This window comes from Meleagris gallopavo, chromosome 12 (genome assembly GCF_000146605.3).
Source record: "Meleagris gallopavo isolate NT-WF06-2002-E0010 breed Aviagen turkey brand Nicholas breeding stock chromosome 12, Turkey_5.1, whole genome shotgun sequence".
NCBI lineage: Eukaryota > Metazoa > Chordata > Aves > Galliformes > Phasianidae > Meleagris > Meleagris gallopavo.
The window spans coordinates 19,164,670-19,180,360 of NC_015022.2; the positions used below are offsets into that span (position 1 = coordinate 19,164,670).

The 15,691-nt window shown below is 46.7% G+C and overlaps 2 protein-coding genes across 2 annotated transcripts in view; both read right to left on the reverse strand.

The window, feature by feature from the left end:
• Positions 1 to 131, reverse strand: part of WDR76 (WD repeat domain 76) — a 6,684-nt gene extending 6,553 nt beyond the window's left edge. Inside the window, exon 1 of the mRNA XM_010717668.3 lies at positions 96 to 131. Coding sequence (XP_010715970.1) covers positions 96 to 131 — 36 coding nt within the window. The remainder of the gene's footprint in view (positions 1 to 95) is intronic.
• Positions 132 to 742: 611 nt separating this feature from the next.
• Positions 743 to 15,685, reverse strand: BLM (BLM RecQ like helicase). Its single transcript, XM_010717645.2, has 20 exons — positions 15,395 to 15,685; positions 14,094 to 14,280; positions 13,586 to 13,707; positions 13,273 to 13,405; positions 12,115 to 12,848; positions 11,089 to 11,265; positions 10,804 to 10,922; positions 10,299 to 10,412; positions 9,457 to 9,555; positions 9,225 to 9,373; positions 8,369 to 8,475; positions 7,483 to 7,643; positions 6,793 to 6,988; positions 6,197 to 6,387; positions 5,924 to 6,071; positions 5,369 to 5,568; positions 4,068 to 4,260; positions 3,550 to 3,672; positions 2,187 to 2,394; positions 743 to 1,014 (listed from the first exon to the last, which is right to left on the reverse strand). Exons 1-20 carry the CDS (start codon positions 15,642 to 15,644, stop codon positions 855 to 857), a joined length of 3,771 nt encoding a protein of 1,256 aa, XP_010715947.1. The 5' UTR covers positions 15,645 to 15,685; the 3' UTR covers positions 743 to 854.
• Positions 15,686 to 15,691: the final 6 nt, after the last annotated feature.

Sequence of the window (15,691 nt, forward strand, 5' to 3'; positions counted from 1 at the left end):
CGGCTCCCATCCCGGCCCCGCCGCTGCTTCTGGACGGAGGGCGGGAAGAGGTTAACGCTGAGTCGTGCCTCGGGTTACGTAGAAGCCATCGGAGCGCTTCCAGCTCGTTGCTCGGCGTCAGCCGCCGGCATCGCCCGCTCCGCCCAGAGGCGAGCAGAGCAGCTGTGCCCGCGGGCTCCTCCGGCGCGGCACCTGCGCGTGGGGAGAGCCGTGCAGCCCTGAAGGCCTGGAACCCCGGGGCTGCCTGGTGCAGCAAACCGGCAGCTAACCAAGAGCCTAAGAGGATGCACTAACAGCAGCAGCTGTTCCAGCCCCAGGCGTGGGCAGAAAAACTGAAACTTGGAACTGCTAAGTCGTATTTTATACATCAGGTTAACACCCCAAGAGGCACTGGAACGGGTTGCCCGAGGAGGCTGTGGATCCCCATCCCTGCAGGCATTCAAGGCCAGGCTGGATGTGGCTCTGGGCAGCCTGGGCTGCTGGTTGGTGACCTGCACACAGCAGGGGTTGGGACTGGGTGAGCGCTGTGCTCCTTTGCAACCCAGGCCATGCTGTGATTGTGTAAATTCACAGAGCCCCTCAGCTCTGAAGTACTTACACAAGCAGCAAGGCAGAGCAGAGCTGTTCACATCCTTGGGGTTCACAGCTCCAGTAACTGCTTCTGATGTACATTAGTGTTAGCGCAGGCTGCTGGGATGGGTCTCACTGCACAGAACTTACATAGAAATAAAGCCTGAATAAATTCACGAGTTTAAAAAAAAATATTTATTTAACATGAACTTTTGGACTTGACAAATGTACAAACCGAAGAAGGTTCATCGAGTGAAATAAACAGTACTAACCCAGTGCGTCCCTCACTGCAGCACGGCGTAGGAAGGCTGCAGGAAGTGCCTGCTGTTGGGTTTGGGTGGTGCCATGATGCCCAGCCGAGCCCCGGCCCCATGCACTGCTGAGCTGCGTGCAGGAGCTGCAGCCCTCGAGCCGGGCGTCCTTCGTGTCCGCCTGTATTTGGCCCTGCCATGGTCGGAGAGAAAGCACAGAGTTACACGTGAAGCACTGGCCTTCCTTGCCCCCTTCCCTACCCACGGTGTGTCCATAGAGTTGCACACTAAATAAGAGTCTTTGGATGACTGTACTTCTGCAATGCAAATGAAGTGTAGTGCTGCTGTGACATCTGCCCAGGGGCGAGCTGCACCCTGAACCAGGGACATGACCAACCTGACTGCCATTAATCCAATTAGAGTATCAACATTAAGTGACATTTCAGGGTCAGCTGCATGTAACAACTAACATTTTAGTAGATGGGAAGGTGGAGAGGGTGAGAATAAAGCCTGCTGAGCTGGAACTGCTCTTTCCTACAAATAAACAGATGCACAAAAACCTGGACCCCCTCCAGAGGGGTCAGCCAGCGCAGAAGGATCCCAGAACAAGGGCAGCAGTGGCAGCAAGCACCCAGTTCTAAGAGGTGTGCTGTGCCCTCTGCCACGAGCCATCCAAGCTTGGTAGTTAACAAAAGCCGGCGTGTTTCAGTCAGGTGTGACTGTCCCAGCAGGGCTCTCACAGCGTGTTTTGGAGAACACAGCAGCACAACCCAGTGCTACCCTTGTGAGCTCCTCCATGCCATAAAATGAAGCAAGTGCAAAATCAAGCAGGTATTTTTCATACAGAGACCTCTAAGTCACCAGCTACACTTCCTGCACGAGCCCAAAAGCTATGTGAGCAGCGTGAATTTGCATAGAGTTAAGAGCAATAACAGCAGCAGTGCTACAGTTATGCTTCACGAGCAGATCAGCAGGATAAAGAACAAAAACACCATGCCCACAGAGGAGAACATGGCCAAGCCAATTAAAAAACAAAGCTGAAGTTTGATTACGGAGCAATCATATAATCTAATTATAAGTGAAGAAGCGATCAGTATGAAAGCACTAAGATGTACCTCTAATTTGCCCTGCACGTGGTGATTTCCAGCAGTGGGAAGCTGAAATCGTGGCTTACTTAGGGTGGTGCACTGCACTGAAAAGCCCAGAAGTGACGTCTGATGAGCTTTAAAGCTCAGTACTGGATGAACCTACCTGCACGTAAGCCCACGCAATTAGTAAGAGAATGCACTATGCTAACAGTGCAGTTCTGGGATCATCACCACCTTATCCTAGACAAAAAGTTCCAGCTGACCACAGCCAGCATACCCTCTGGAATAAAACTGCTGGCTGCCACCGCCGCTCGTCTTTTTCCTCTTGGATTCTCCGAAGTTTGGCAGCCTTTTCCTCTTCCTTCTTTGGTTTGCATTGCCACCAAAATAGCTCGAGGTCACAATGTTGTCTTCTGCTTCCTCCTCACTCCCAGCTGTGCCAGTGCTCCCCGGAGCCACGTCCGCGCTCTGGCAGGCAGCATCTTCTGCAGACAGTCAATGAATCACAGCTAATGAAATGGGAAGGCTGCCTGGGCCAGCAGGGCACCATCCTACCAACCCCTGTCCCTGCATTTCAAACCTCCTCACGCCCCTCACGTTCCTCCTGCCCAGCTAGGGGCATTTCTTTCTTGGGCTGCTGTAAAAGACAGCCAGAAGGCGGTTTGGGTTCAGCTCACCACGATCTGCATAAAGAGATCATCCCTGTTTTCACTCACTTGGCTTCTCGTCTCAACCACTACGGTAGCACTGGGCTTTCTGCCTTGGCACGGGGAAGAATTAGGAATATACCACAAACACTACAGTCAAATACAGCACCTGTTTTTAAGAACAATGCCAGGAGGTGCTGACGGGCTCAGACAGCACAAATCTCCTTCTCAATCTGTCCTAACGGGAAGAACATGACCCTTCCCACAGGCAGCAGAACGCAGCACTGAAGTCAGGTTTGTACACACGCGTTTATCGATGGCCCCAGTGTCAAATCTGATGGGAATCCACCCTCATTACAGCACAGGCTGCCTGCTGTGCTTGCGTGGAGTTGCCAGATTTACATGGCTCAGTGCTCCCCTGAGCTGCTCGTTGCGTTTCAGGTGAAGAGCTGCACAACCTGATGGTAAAACACCACTTGTCTTTTTGAACCTAGTTTTGAAATTCTTCACATTTAAGTGAGAGCTGGTGAGTGCAGACCGGGATGTTCTGACCTCAGTTATTACGAGAAATAAGAGGCAGTAGTTACTGACAGCCTGCCAGGCTGCAGTGCTACCCAGACACAGAAAATTCAGGTGGAAAAATACATGGAGGTGCAAGATCCTTAACCTCAAGGTCCCGGAATCTCAGTGTAACTAAGTATATTACACAGCATATTGCACAAATCCCAGCAACCAGCAGGAAAGGTGCAGAGCAGTACGCTCACTCCTTGTTTTCCTTTTCAGTCTTTTAGATCTGTGCTGAATTTAACTGGTGAAAAGACAGCAGAGATCTTTGTACGCTCTGAAAAGGTGCAATTGTTCCCTTTTGTAGTTACTGAACTCCAAGAAATAGCAAACTGAGTTTAAAAGAAGGTAACTTTTGAGTGGAACTTCTTATAGGTAAGGAAGGAAGAGAATTAAATAGGAAAACGCACACGTGGGTGCAAGGAATACCTGGCGTGGTCCATTCCGAGTACTTATCCATCACTTTCATGATTTCTGCACCATATTTCTCCAGTTTATCTTCTGTGACACCATCAATCTGCAGCAAAACCTCCGCATCAGAAGACAAGGTTTCTGCAACAGAACAAGGAGATCAGACCTACCAACCTAACGTGTTAAGAGACACCACAGTGGAACTGTTCTGAAGGAAACTGCTTCTGTTTTTATTTAGGAAATAAGCCTTTTTTTTTTCCTGGTAGGTTTACTTCCAGCTAATTAGTACAGAAACCTGTCCAAAAGCTTTCTCTGAAAACGTCCTTTGAAAATGTGCCCTGCAGCACAATCACCTGGAGCTGTGATACTTATCCACAGCTGTGGGGAACCTGCAGGTGCTGCTCCCAAGGGACGCGCTCAGCTTCAAACCCTCTCTCTCAATTTTAGACAACCATGGAAGTGCTGGCAGCCAAGGGCACAGCCACCGTGCAGACCACTGCCTGCAGGGGGTTCTGACCAGCAAGGACTGGCATTACCTGCTATTTTCTTTAGAGTTGAAGTACTGAAAATATTGAAGTAATGGACATCAAAGATTTTCCCGAGAGTTTTGCAGGTGTCTGTAAGTTCCCCAAGGCATTTTTTGACCATCTCTTCCCGCTGTGACATTTTTGTCACAGAAGCCCTTTGCTTTCTAATGGCACTGGCATTTTCAGTTTCATGAAATTCCACCTGTTAAAATAAAGCATAAGTAAATTCCATCAGGGAGGGGCTGCTGCAGAGTGGTCATCAGAACACAGATTAATGACACAGAAGAACAACGAAGGAAGCCAGAAGTATTTTCTGATGGACCAAAAGAAAGCTGTTTACCCAGTTTAAAACGCTTTTTAAGTGAGGGCAACCATTCTCAACCACTCATAAACTTCTTCTACAAAGGACAAAGCATGTACACAGCACAGGAAAAAGTCCTGCACTCCCAGCACACAGCGAGCTTTATACAGAGGGCACTCGGTCTGTTGCTGAGGGCTCTTCTCTTTAGCCAACACAGCACTAACAGGAGGCGCTGCCCCAAGCAGTGCTGGGACTGGTTCCATGACCTTCTTGAAAGAGCATTTGCTTTCCGAGAGCACCAGTGGCTGGAAAAAATAGAGCAGAAAACGCAGGAGGAAGCAGTGCTGTTCCTTCATCTCTCTCTCTCTTTTGCCCTTAGCTAGCCCTTTCTGTATTGATTGTAATCATAGAGTCACAACTGGCTGAGGCTGGCAGGGACTTCTGGGCCCACCTGGCCCATGCTCCACTCCAGAAGGGGCACCCAGAGCAGGGTGCTGAGGCAAACACTTAGACAGCTTCTGAAGATCTCCAAGGAGGAGACTGCAGCACCTCTCTGGGCTGCCTCTGCCAGTGCACAGCAAGGAGGTGCTTCCCAAGGATCAGACAGAACCTCCCGTGTTCCAGTTTGTGCCACCGCCTCTTGTCCTGGAGCTGGGCACTGCTGAAAACAGCCTGACTCTGTCCTCCTTGCACCTCCCTTCAGGTGTTTATGGACAGTGATAAGATCCATTCCCCGGCTGCCCTGGAATCGGGTGGAAGGAGGAAGAAAAGAAACATTTAATCCTCTCCAGTCCTCTCAAACTCATCTTCTGCCTCATGATGTTACTATAAGAATCCTGTACTAGAAGTCATGACTGTTGGATTCTGTTCCTCACATCTGCTGAAGTTCATACACCTTTGTTGGTACACAAACTATGTTAGAATGATCCCAGAGTATATGCTGCACAAAACCTGTAGCACGATGCTCAAAACAATTTGTTCAAGAACAAGAAATCCAATTCTTAAATACCTGCAGCAACCCATTTAGCACCGCCTGCGCTTTTTCTCCTAGAACTACGTAGGCCACAGCTTGGTCATTAGCTGTGATGTACAGGTCTTCATCCAGGATCTTGTCCAAGACCAGCTTCCTGAACAGCCTCTCAACGTTGTGCCGTGAGTAGGCAGCGCCCTTCCCAAATATTCCAGTCTGAATCTTGGCGCTCTTGGCTCCTGCACACAGCAGTCACAGGGTTAGCCAGCAAGCAGAATGCCTGCACACGTTTACAAACACAGAGAAGACTCCCCAAGGGCTTCCCATAGTCTGCCTGCACGCACACACAGCATGCAAGTACCAGAAAGTCCAAGCACCTGCAGCAGATTAACGTTATCACTATAGCAACCTGCAGTAGATTAAAGCCCTCGTCTCATTTATTTTCCATCACCTAAACACATAGGTGCTAGGGAAGAATAATTTTGCCAAATATATCTTGTCTTAAACTGCTGCTAATATTACAGAGACCTAATGATACTTAAGATTTCTGCACCAAGTCTATTTTGGTGTTGTTTCTGGAAAAACAGTACTCACCCAAGAAAATGTCTACCATCATATTCAATGTGTATCTTCCAGAGCCTGCATTTCTATTTCCATTCGTTCCTCCCATTTGTCCACAGTGTTGTTGTACAAATCTTATGATGCTTTTCACTTCATCTGTTACATTTCTTGATTTGTAGTCCTAGTAAAAGAGATTTGATTAGGAAACGACCTGATGTGGTCCTGTCCCAGTGCAGGTTGTTACTGCCAACCTTGTTTGTCACGATGGAGCCTTTACCAGGGTAACACTTACAGCTCTGATTTTACCTTCTTTCTACTGCAGTTATCACAAATAACTTCTGGGTGATCTTTACAAAAGTTGGGATTAAAGTCAGTCTCCCCAAAGTAGGCCAGAAGCTGAATCCTCCGGCAGTCGACGACGTTCTCGCAGTAATGCACCATGCTGTACAGGTTGTTGAAGTGGGTCTGTCTGGTCTGACTGTTTCCATCCTTCTCCACTGAAATGAAATCAGTTCAGTTGTGTTTGTTTTATCTCCACCTCTTTTTGTATGTTATCAGATGAAATATAATATTCTTTCTTGCTTAAAGAAGACCAGGAAGCTTAGTACAGATTTTACCTCCCACAACTTAAAGATCAAAAAAGAGAAAAATCTGTAACAATAAATATGAAAAGGTGGACATGTATAAAGAAAAATGGTTCTGACTGAAAAGAACGAATGACAAAGAACTTCCATTACAGAAAGTTATTCAGGTAAACAGTGAAATGAAGACACAGTTCTCCCTCCTTTACATACTACATGTGGCACTTCTAAGTGAGAAAACAGCTCAGCCTGAGACAGAAACCAGTCAGTGGTTTCTTTGCTATTGTCGCAGCTAAGGTACGAAGAGAAGAAGCTGCTTACTCAGTATGAGCCTCCTGAGCCTGGTGACATCGCTGTAGCTGTAGAAGAGCAGGCAGTGAGACATCTCACCATCCCGGCCAGCCCTGCCCGACTCCTGATAGTAGCCTTCGATAGATTTTGGAAGGGAAGCGTGGATAACGTAGCGGACGTCAGGTTTATCTATTCCCATTCCAAAGGCAATGGTTGCACATATCACCTACAAAGGAAATAACACTTTGTTACTGAGCTACGAAAAGCATTCGTGCTGCACTCAGAATAGACATCAGGCCTATGAAACCACGCAGAACGTGGAATATCAGCTGGAATCCTGGAAGATGGGAAAAAATAGTACAGGTCTCTCTTCCTTCCAGGAGACAGAAGGAAAGCTGCAGATTGGAGAGTCTCAAAATGCAATTCAGCAAGCACACCTCGAGCTGCTCCTGCAGCCTCACACAGCTCAGCTCCTTCCTCCCAGAGCACCACACCTTGGTGCAGAGCTGCAGCCCTTCATCTGCACTGAAAACAAAACGAAGGCTAACGTGTGGCAGATCTGTCCTGACCTGATACAGCCTGCAACTGTACATACTGTACATAATGATACTGCCAGTATCATTACACAACTCTCTTTTCTCTTTCTAGGCCAAAAGAGATCAAAATGCTCTAAATTCCATTCAACTTTTTTTTCCTCCTCCCCAATTGCAATTCTGTTACCTGGCATCCTTCTTGATTAACCCACTTCTTCTGTACCAGATCTCTGTTGGAGTCGGTGAGGCCAGCATGATAGGCAAGTGCAGCAAGGCCCTCCTTCTGCAGCATGGCTGCTGTTGTGTCACATTCGTGACGGGAAAGGCAATAAATTATCCCAGAGTCATCTGTGAACATGAAGAAGAGGTGCTTGAATAAAGCAAGTGAAAGAGAATAAAGCTACAACAGTCTTACCTGTCAGGCACGTACTGCACTACACTTACCAACCCTTCCCTACGCGCAGCTACTTAATAAAGAAAAGTAAGTTCATTACATTTCATTATCTGATGGTTTTGCTAGTTTCTCCTCATCCAATTCCTGGCTTAGAGGGGCATATGTGCATGCCCATGGAATCAGGCAAACAATTCTTGCTCAATACTGTGCAATCTTCAGATTTAAAATGCACGATTAAAAAAGGACATAGATGTAGAGCTAGTCAGTAACACACCGGGCTACAGCACAGAGAAGTGACAAAGGGAGCATGCTGCAGCCAACTTCCAGCAGCAGGAGATGCAGGGCTCCAAAAAAGAGCCTAGAGAGAGAAGACTGATGGTAGAATTAAGGGGGACCACAGATAAGCCAACAAACAGAATTAAACAATTAAAATTGCATAGATATGAGATGACACAGAGCTCTTCCATAATTTCCTTTTTCCTTTTCACTGGAACTCCTAACTGTCAGTCTGATCCACAGTGTCAACAATACAATTCTGTCTCCTATTTGTTCTTCCTATGAAGAACACATAAATAGCTTGAAAAAGGCAAGCATTGTTTTCCTAGCATCCTAAAGGCTCTTCCTGCCTTACAGGGAGTTGCTAAAAGGGCGTCTGCATGCTGTACTGCTCAGTACTCACGTGGATGGTATTTTTTAATCCACTCCAAGCAATCCATTGCCACCTTCTTTGGCTTCTTGGGCAGCACATCATATTTCAAGTTATGCCTGTTGAAGCTCATTGTAAACCTAAAACAAAACATGTTATCAGTGCTCACCAGTTTTATGGGTGCAGAACTCCTTTCCACAAGCTAGGCATTGTCTGGAATGTCCCAAATTGAAGCAGCTGCCACACAAATTCTGTGTCATCTGCATAGGAATTATTGCTCCACATGCTCACTGAGATTCATTATCACCCACACTTTGGGTCTAAAATTTCTGATTGTGGAAGTCTGCATCAAAGAGACCCCTCTAAATCTAACCAACGCTCACACAGTAATTTGCAGGGCCTTCATTTTCCTTCTAGATACTTGTATCCTCGTCTGACCGATCAAAATTGCAAAACACATTTCTCAGATTAACAAAAAAGTCACTGATACAATGCTTTACTATTCCATCATGTACAACCAAAAGGCTGCAATGTGGTCCAGACCCAAGAGCTCCTCATTATCTATCTCACTGCCAGCCTTAACTACAAAGCACCTCCAGCTCTTGGAGTTTTCCAGCATTCTCACAAAAAGCACTGAAAAACGTAACCTGCATATTTTGTCAGTGATGTTATTTCCTTTTAAAGTTTCCTTAATCGAGTGAGTTTGGCAAGTTTTCTATTGGTAATATTCTGTATGTAAGTTGCATTCAATTCCATGCACACACTGTCATTTAATCAGATACAACCACTGGGTCCTGGAGGGGCCTCTAATGCTTTCCGTGCTTCCCCAGGTTTTCCACTCAGATGCTCTGCAGCTCAGACTGCCCCAGGAAATTGCCGGACAACTTACACTTGTGGTTTTAGCATCTCAAGCTGATTCTGAATATCCTTCTGCACTCTTGGGTTAGCAGTGGCAGTGAGAGCCATCATAGGAACGGCGTGAAACTTCTTGCGGAGCATATTCAGTCGTTTGTAGTCTTTTCGAAAATCATGACCCCACTGGATAAAAACAAAAGTTAAACGTATCTAAGATGGTCCCACTCAGTTCTTTGCCGTTCTGAAAACCAAAGCCAAGCCTTTACCTGGCTGACACAGTGAGCCTCATCAATGACAAAGCGCGCCAGGAGTTTCCGGTCGTAGAGATTTTCCAGGGCTGACAGCAGGCGGTTGCTCGCGCAAACCTGTGGGCAGCCAGCAGAGGCGTTAGAAAGACAAGAAAGAAAGCAAAGTGGCGCCCGACCAAAGGCTGCGGGAACAACGGCTCTGCAGCACAGCTCACCCTGATTGCACAGGCAAAGCACCAGGAGGATGGCAATCACCTTTATGCCAACTGGCAGTGCAGAAGCTGGTGCAGGATTGCCATAAGGCTCTAGGATCAGCTACACAGAGGTCCTACAACCTGATTAAGTCAATATGACTTCTGTCATAAAGGGCAAGGAAGGAAAAGCTGAAGAAAAAAGCCCAAACGTCCAGCACACTAAATCGTCCCCTCTTACGATGCTCTCTGGCCCAACCTCACTTCCAAAGGCAAGACATAATTAACCACAAGATGCTCTTCTGGCAGTCTCCTCTTACCTCGGCAGTCCCATGTCTTTACCCTGCAGTACTCAAGATTCTCGTAGCTTTCTGACAGCAATTAGCCACTAACTCATGCTCTCACACACTGAAGATGTACAGGGTGTTTTTCTTTAAGAATTTTAATTCTGCAGATATTACCCTTGGATTGCATTCTTGGTTAATTACTTCACAAAATCAGTCGCATCCGTACAAAATCCCCTCAGATTACCCAATTTGCTTCACCCTTGTGTTTGTTTTGTCTGTTTGTTGCTACAAGTCTCCTCTAAGTTCAGGTTTCCCCTTTAACTCTTTATAGCAAATCCCCTCTTATTGCCTCCACGACTTTACAGCTCAACCAAGCACAAACCTTCTCAGGGGTAACATACAGAAGCTTTATTATAGGATCTTTTTTGGACAGCTGCATATATATTTTTGAAGCATCAGCATCTGTTATATCACCAGTCAGGTACGTTGCAGCAATCTGTAAAAAATAATTATGAATATTCAGTTCATGAATACGCATACATGAAAACAGAAACATCTCCAGATGATAGTCCTACACTATCCTTAGCAAACACTACACAAGAAAGCACTGCAATGTCATTACAGAATCGTTTGAATCCTCAGTGTTCTCTAACACGTCTCCAACCACAAACACCTGAGCATCAGTAAACCGAGTGCTAAGGCTGCCAATGCTCTCCATTCAGTGGATTCTAAAGCAGATCTTCCTACAAAGCTTTTTATAGCTGCCAGCCAACGAATTCTCGTCGTTTCTGTCTGAGATTCATCACACAAGATTCATCACAACATTCCAGATTCCCAGTGCGCTGCTCTGCACTGTGGCTGAATGAAATAAAGCTGTCTGAACTTACGTCTAAAGTTTTCAGCTTCTGAACTTGGTCTATTATCAGCGACCTCAGGGGAGAAATGACAACAGTGACCCCAGCAGAGACACACGCTGGTAACTGGTAGCACAAACTTTTACCACCGCCTGTACGAGAGAAACAGAATGCAGCAAGTTCCAGATAAGGGAAGGAAGGGGGGCGGGGCAGAGAAGGAACAGAAGCGGGGAGTTCTTATTCTCATTCTATGGCACTCTGAGAAACAACCTTTGGCACCAGACTGCTGAAGTCCACATCTGCATGGCAGATACATACCAGTGGGCATCAAGATGAAACAATCTTCTCCCAGCAGAGCAGCATTGATGGCCTCCAGCTGATTTGTCCGGAAGGAGTGCAAACCAAACTTCCTGTGAAATATTTTCAACATTTCTTCAGAATGGGAAAATTTCATCCCCCTGAAACGTTCGTGTGCAGGGTTATGAACCAGTGGCTCTGGCAGACAAAGAAAACACAGTTAAGTTACAATTCCAAGTTGCACTACATCTCTTAGGACATAACATGTTGGTGCAATAGATTGCTCAGCTACTGCTTCAACTCTTTAACCCTCTACAACTCACACCACGAGCTGCTGTACACAAATAAATAAATGAAAATGCGAGTGACTAGAATTTCAAACCATCAGCAGAATGGTAACTGTTTTACACTGTCAAACTACATCTCTGCCACAGAAAACCTGTTTGTGTTCTCCCTGCCTGTGACTAGCACAAGTTACAAGCTGGCTGCAGCAGCAGGAAGGTGCGCCCAGCCAGGGAGGCTGCAGCCAGAGCACCTTTCACTGTGGTTGTACCTTCAAAAACATGCAGCAGAGCAAAAACCTGCATCACTTAAAACTCTTCTGCTTTCACCACTCCATTCTTGCAAGAATCAGTAATATCGACCTACATCTGAGCACCTGAGGGGTTAGGTTTGCTTCAACAAGTGACCAAATTTGAATATTTTGTATAAGCAGCTTAAACTATTGCATGGCAATACTGCAGAGTCATCATTTAGTTAGAACACAGAAGCATTCCAGTTTCCAATTTTAGCAGCTCCATCTCCCCAGCAGCCTGCAACCTGCACGGCAAATGAGTATTCGAGTCTGCCACCACCCCGAGGAAGGGGAAAAAAGAAGAAAAAAAACGACTCTACAACGATGTCTTTGCAAAGAGAAACCGAAAGAAATCTCCATGTAGGCCACAGGCATCGGTGTCGTCTGCGGGTAAGTTGCCTGGGCTTAGACTTCAAAAGAAACGCAGAAGAACGAAAAGGGGGAAGACAATAATCTGAATTAGCACAATTCACCTGAGCTGCTCTTTGCCGCCGTCCCACAGCCTGACGTGGGAGCAGTGGGACGTGGGCCCGGAGCTGAGCCAGCGGCTGCAGCGAGCAGCCTGCAGTGCGCAGAGGCAGAGGCAGAGCCCTCCTTCAGCGGCTGCCAGCGGGCCGCAGGCGGTGCCGCAGGAGCCACGGCATCCTCCCAGCCCTCATCAAAGTCAGCAATATCAAAGTGGTCGAGATCGAAGTCTGTATCGTTCGCGTCCGAGCAGCCCGATGCGGGAGCACCAGCAGGGGCTGCGTGCTGGGCTTTCAGAGCAGTGCTTGCAGTGGGCCTCCCGGGCACGTGCCAGGTCCCACTGCCTCTCCCCGTGGGTTCTTCACTCCAGCTGCCATTGAATGAAGCCTCCGAGGGACGGCTGAGAGAGGTGCTGCCTTTGCCATTCACCTTGGGGGAAGGAAGTGCTGCAGCCTCTAGGCAGATGACATCCTGATCGGTTTCCTTCAAAGCATCAGAAGTATCCGAGTTATCAAGCGTTCGATTTCTTATTGTAGAAGAACTGCCTGAATTAGCAGTCCTGAAAAGCACAGATGGAAGGTTCGTGGATTTCGGTGTGCTGCCAACAGAACTGACACCCCGACCAGAACACAGAGGTGTACCAGGACGTGAGGAAGGGTCTTGCTGCACACATGCCTTCCAATTTGCAGGACCATTCATGCTACTTGTGTTCGAAGCAACAGAATCAGCTAACAATTTTCTCCTGGAAGAGGCAGCACGGGAAGAAAGAAGGAAAACGAATAGTTAAGTGACAAGTAATGAGTTACCACCTTCCACAACGTACAGGAATTGCTTTCACCTCTTTGTTCCTATCCAAAATACTCACGTGTGTGGCTGCCTTGCATTTTGCATCCAGTTTGGATATTCTATGATACTATATTTAAAAATATTTCAAACAAATGTAGGGAAAAGAGACTAACACCAGAACTCAGCTGAACACAATAATTACAAAATTACTGCACCTTCAGTGCAGATATTAAAACAAAGGGATCCTCAAGAGTGAAGAACTGATCCACACGTCGCTCCACATCATCTCTACAGTGCAATGGAGACACCTACAGGCCTGACACTGCTTCATGCAGAACACAGCTAAAGGAGAATAAGAAATAATACTTATTAAAACGTACCGGAGCTCTCTCTGCTGAAGCAGTTCTTTTGCACATGAGACAGACGTGAGCTCATGGAGAGGAATGGCATCCACCAGCTTACAAATATCTTCCATTACGCTGTAGAGTCGCTGCTCCAAATGCAAGCCTTTATCTGGAAGATGGAGCACATTTCAGCATAGAGTAACGTTAATTCTTATTGGAATACAGTGACAAAATGATCTCAAAAGATAAAATACGCTGCAATGCAGAAGTCCTGAGCCGTGCAAAACACTGAAGAAGCTGCAAGCCATCCCCACAGCCTAATGCATAACATTTAAATCGTTTCAGGTACCTGCATGCTCTGCACTCGAGTCCTGCTCAGCAGCAGGCTGCTTTGGTGCCATCAGCTCAGGCTCAGACTCCGTGCCATTAACTGCTGATCTTCCACCAGTAGGAGATTCTTTGAAAACATTACTAATAATAAAATAAAAGCAATTCAAATACAGAAATGCACTGGATCAACAGACATCCATAAGGAAAAATATCTTCAGGCATGAGAGCATTTAAGATGCACACAGAAGATAAGCTTCTCGAAAGCTACCTAACATCTAAGTAGCCAAACAATTTGTTCCCACCAATCTTCTCTGAAGAAAAAGCCCCATTTCTTATGGCCAACGTTTAAGGTATTGCACAAGACTCCAGAAGCAGCTGTTGGCTGCTAACTGGTCAAGCCACAAGCCATCAAAGCCAACTCTAATAGCAGCTTGTTCACAAGCAGTAAGCTCACATCTTGGTTGGTAGTTTTTAAATCACCTTTCTTACCCATCCCTTCAGACAGTTCTACCAGCTGGCTGCTTTACCTTACGCTCCTTACAGACGGTGAGAAGGAAGGCGGCTCCTCTGGAGAGGGTGGAACTACATCCAGGTAATCATCCTCCTCCAGCTCAATGTCTGCCAGCAGCTCATTGCCAACATCACCCAGTTCCAGCCGGCCGCTTCTCTCACCATTACTCAGCTTCTGGCTTTCACCACTTCCGTCATTCGTAGCTGAAAGAGAAGTGCATTAATATTGCTGAGTAACACTCAAAACTCCTTCTGGTATCAACAAAAACACAACTGAATAGAGGAAAAAACTACTTGTCAGATTTCAAAACAATAGTTTAGTACAGTTGCTGACTTTTGACAAACAAACACTTTCTGTTCCTCTTTTCTCCCCCATTAAAAACAAACAAAACACCCACAAACCCTTCCCGGTGCAAAACTGTTGCAGCTTCCCCATCAGAAGAGAAAGAAAAAGCTTTTTCAAATGTAGGAGGTGTATTTCCCTTAAAAAACTATAGAAGACTGTGGTTACATTGTACACTAGATAAAAAGAGCATAAAAAGTAAAAAGATAAGAAAAGATAATGAGATGATAATATATAATAAGAGATAATATAAGGTAATAAAAAGAGATAAAAAGACTCCTCGTACAGCACTGCCCCTACACCAGAATTGGAAGGTAAACTGTAGTATCTTGTGAGGTGAATGCTCTAAGTGAGGCCATTCACCTAGAACACTTTATTTCACACACACAGGGCAAAAGGAAACAAGGTGGTCTTTAGAAGGAACACACAGCCCACTACTCCTGTTCCCGTTTGGCGTAATGAGTGACAGCATTATCCAGCTGCATAAATATATTAATTTCACAAATAAAGATCAAAAACTTTGTAACATAACGAGTAGGACACTTAAAACAGAGAAGCCTACAGGAACACAGACGGCCAAGAACACGCACTGACCAACAGCCACGAACTTCATGGTCTTAACTGAGGTCTGGCTGTGGTTTATTTCTGTTTGCTGAAAGAATTGACATGGATCTCTTCTACTGGTTTAAAGTTTCTCAGTATTACCTTCAGGTGCAAGTTGATTTTAGATCTCTTTTGTATCAATAACAGAACTGTTTGGTTGTGGGTTCTTTTTTTTCCCCCTGTAATGACCCTGCACTCAGATCTGGTGAGGATGCTCCTTGAGAGCTGCATTCAGGTTGGGTAACCGCACGGTTAGTGGGCATGAGCTGGGGCTGGGCTCGGTGATGAGAAGTCTTTTCCAACTTCAACCATTGTGCGAGCCCAGGATTTCTCAACAAGCAAGTATTCCAGTACTCCTGCACAAACCCTCACCTGCACGAGCCTCTTCCATCCCACTGCTCGAAAGCACAGCAGCAGCTCCAGCATTGCCCAGACAAACGACGGAGCCCTGTGAGGAGCCCTGCGAGCAGCGCATCTCGGCCCCGCGCTCCTGGGGCCCCACATCACCCCGCGCCTTGCTGACACACACAGCGGGCCGCTGAGGAGTCCTCGGGCCCTTCGGGGTCGGCACGGCCGGCCTGGAGAACTTCTTCTCGAAGCCCGACAGGTCGAAGTCGTCCATGTCGTCCCACTCATCGCCCGTGGAGGCAGCGGGGCCCGACGAGGGCG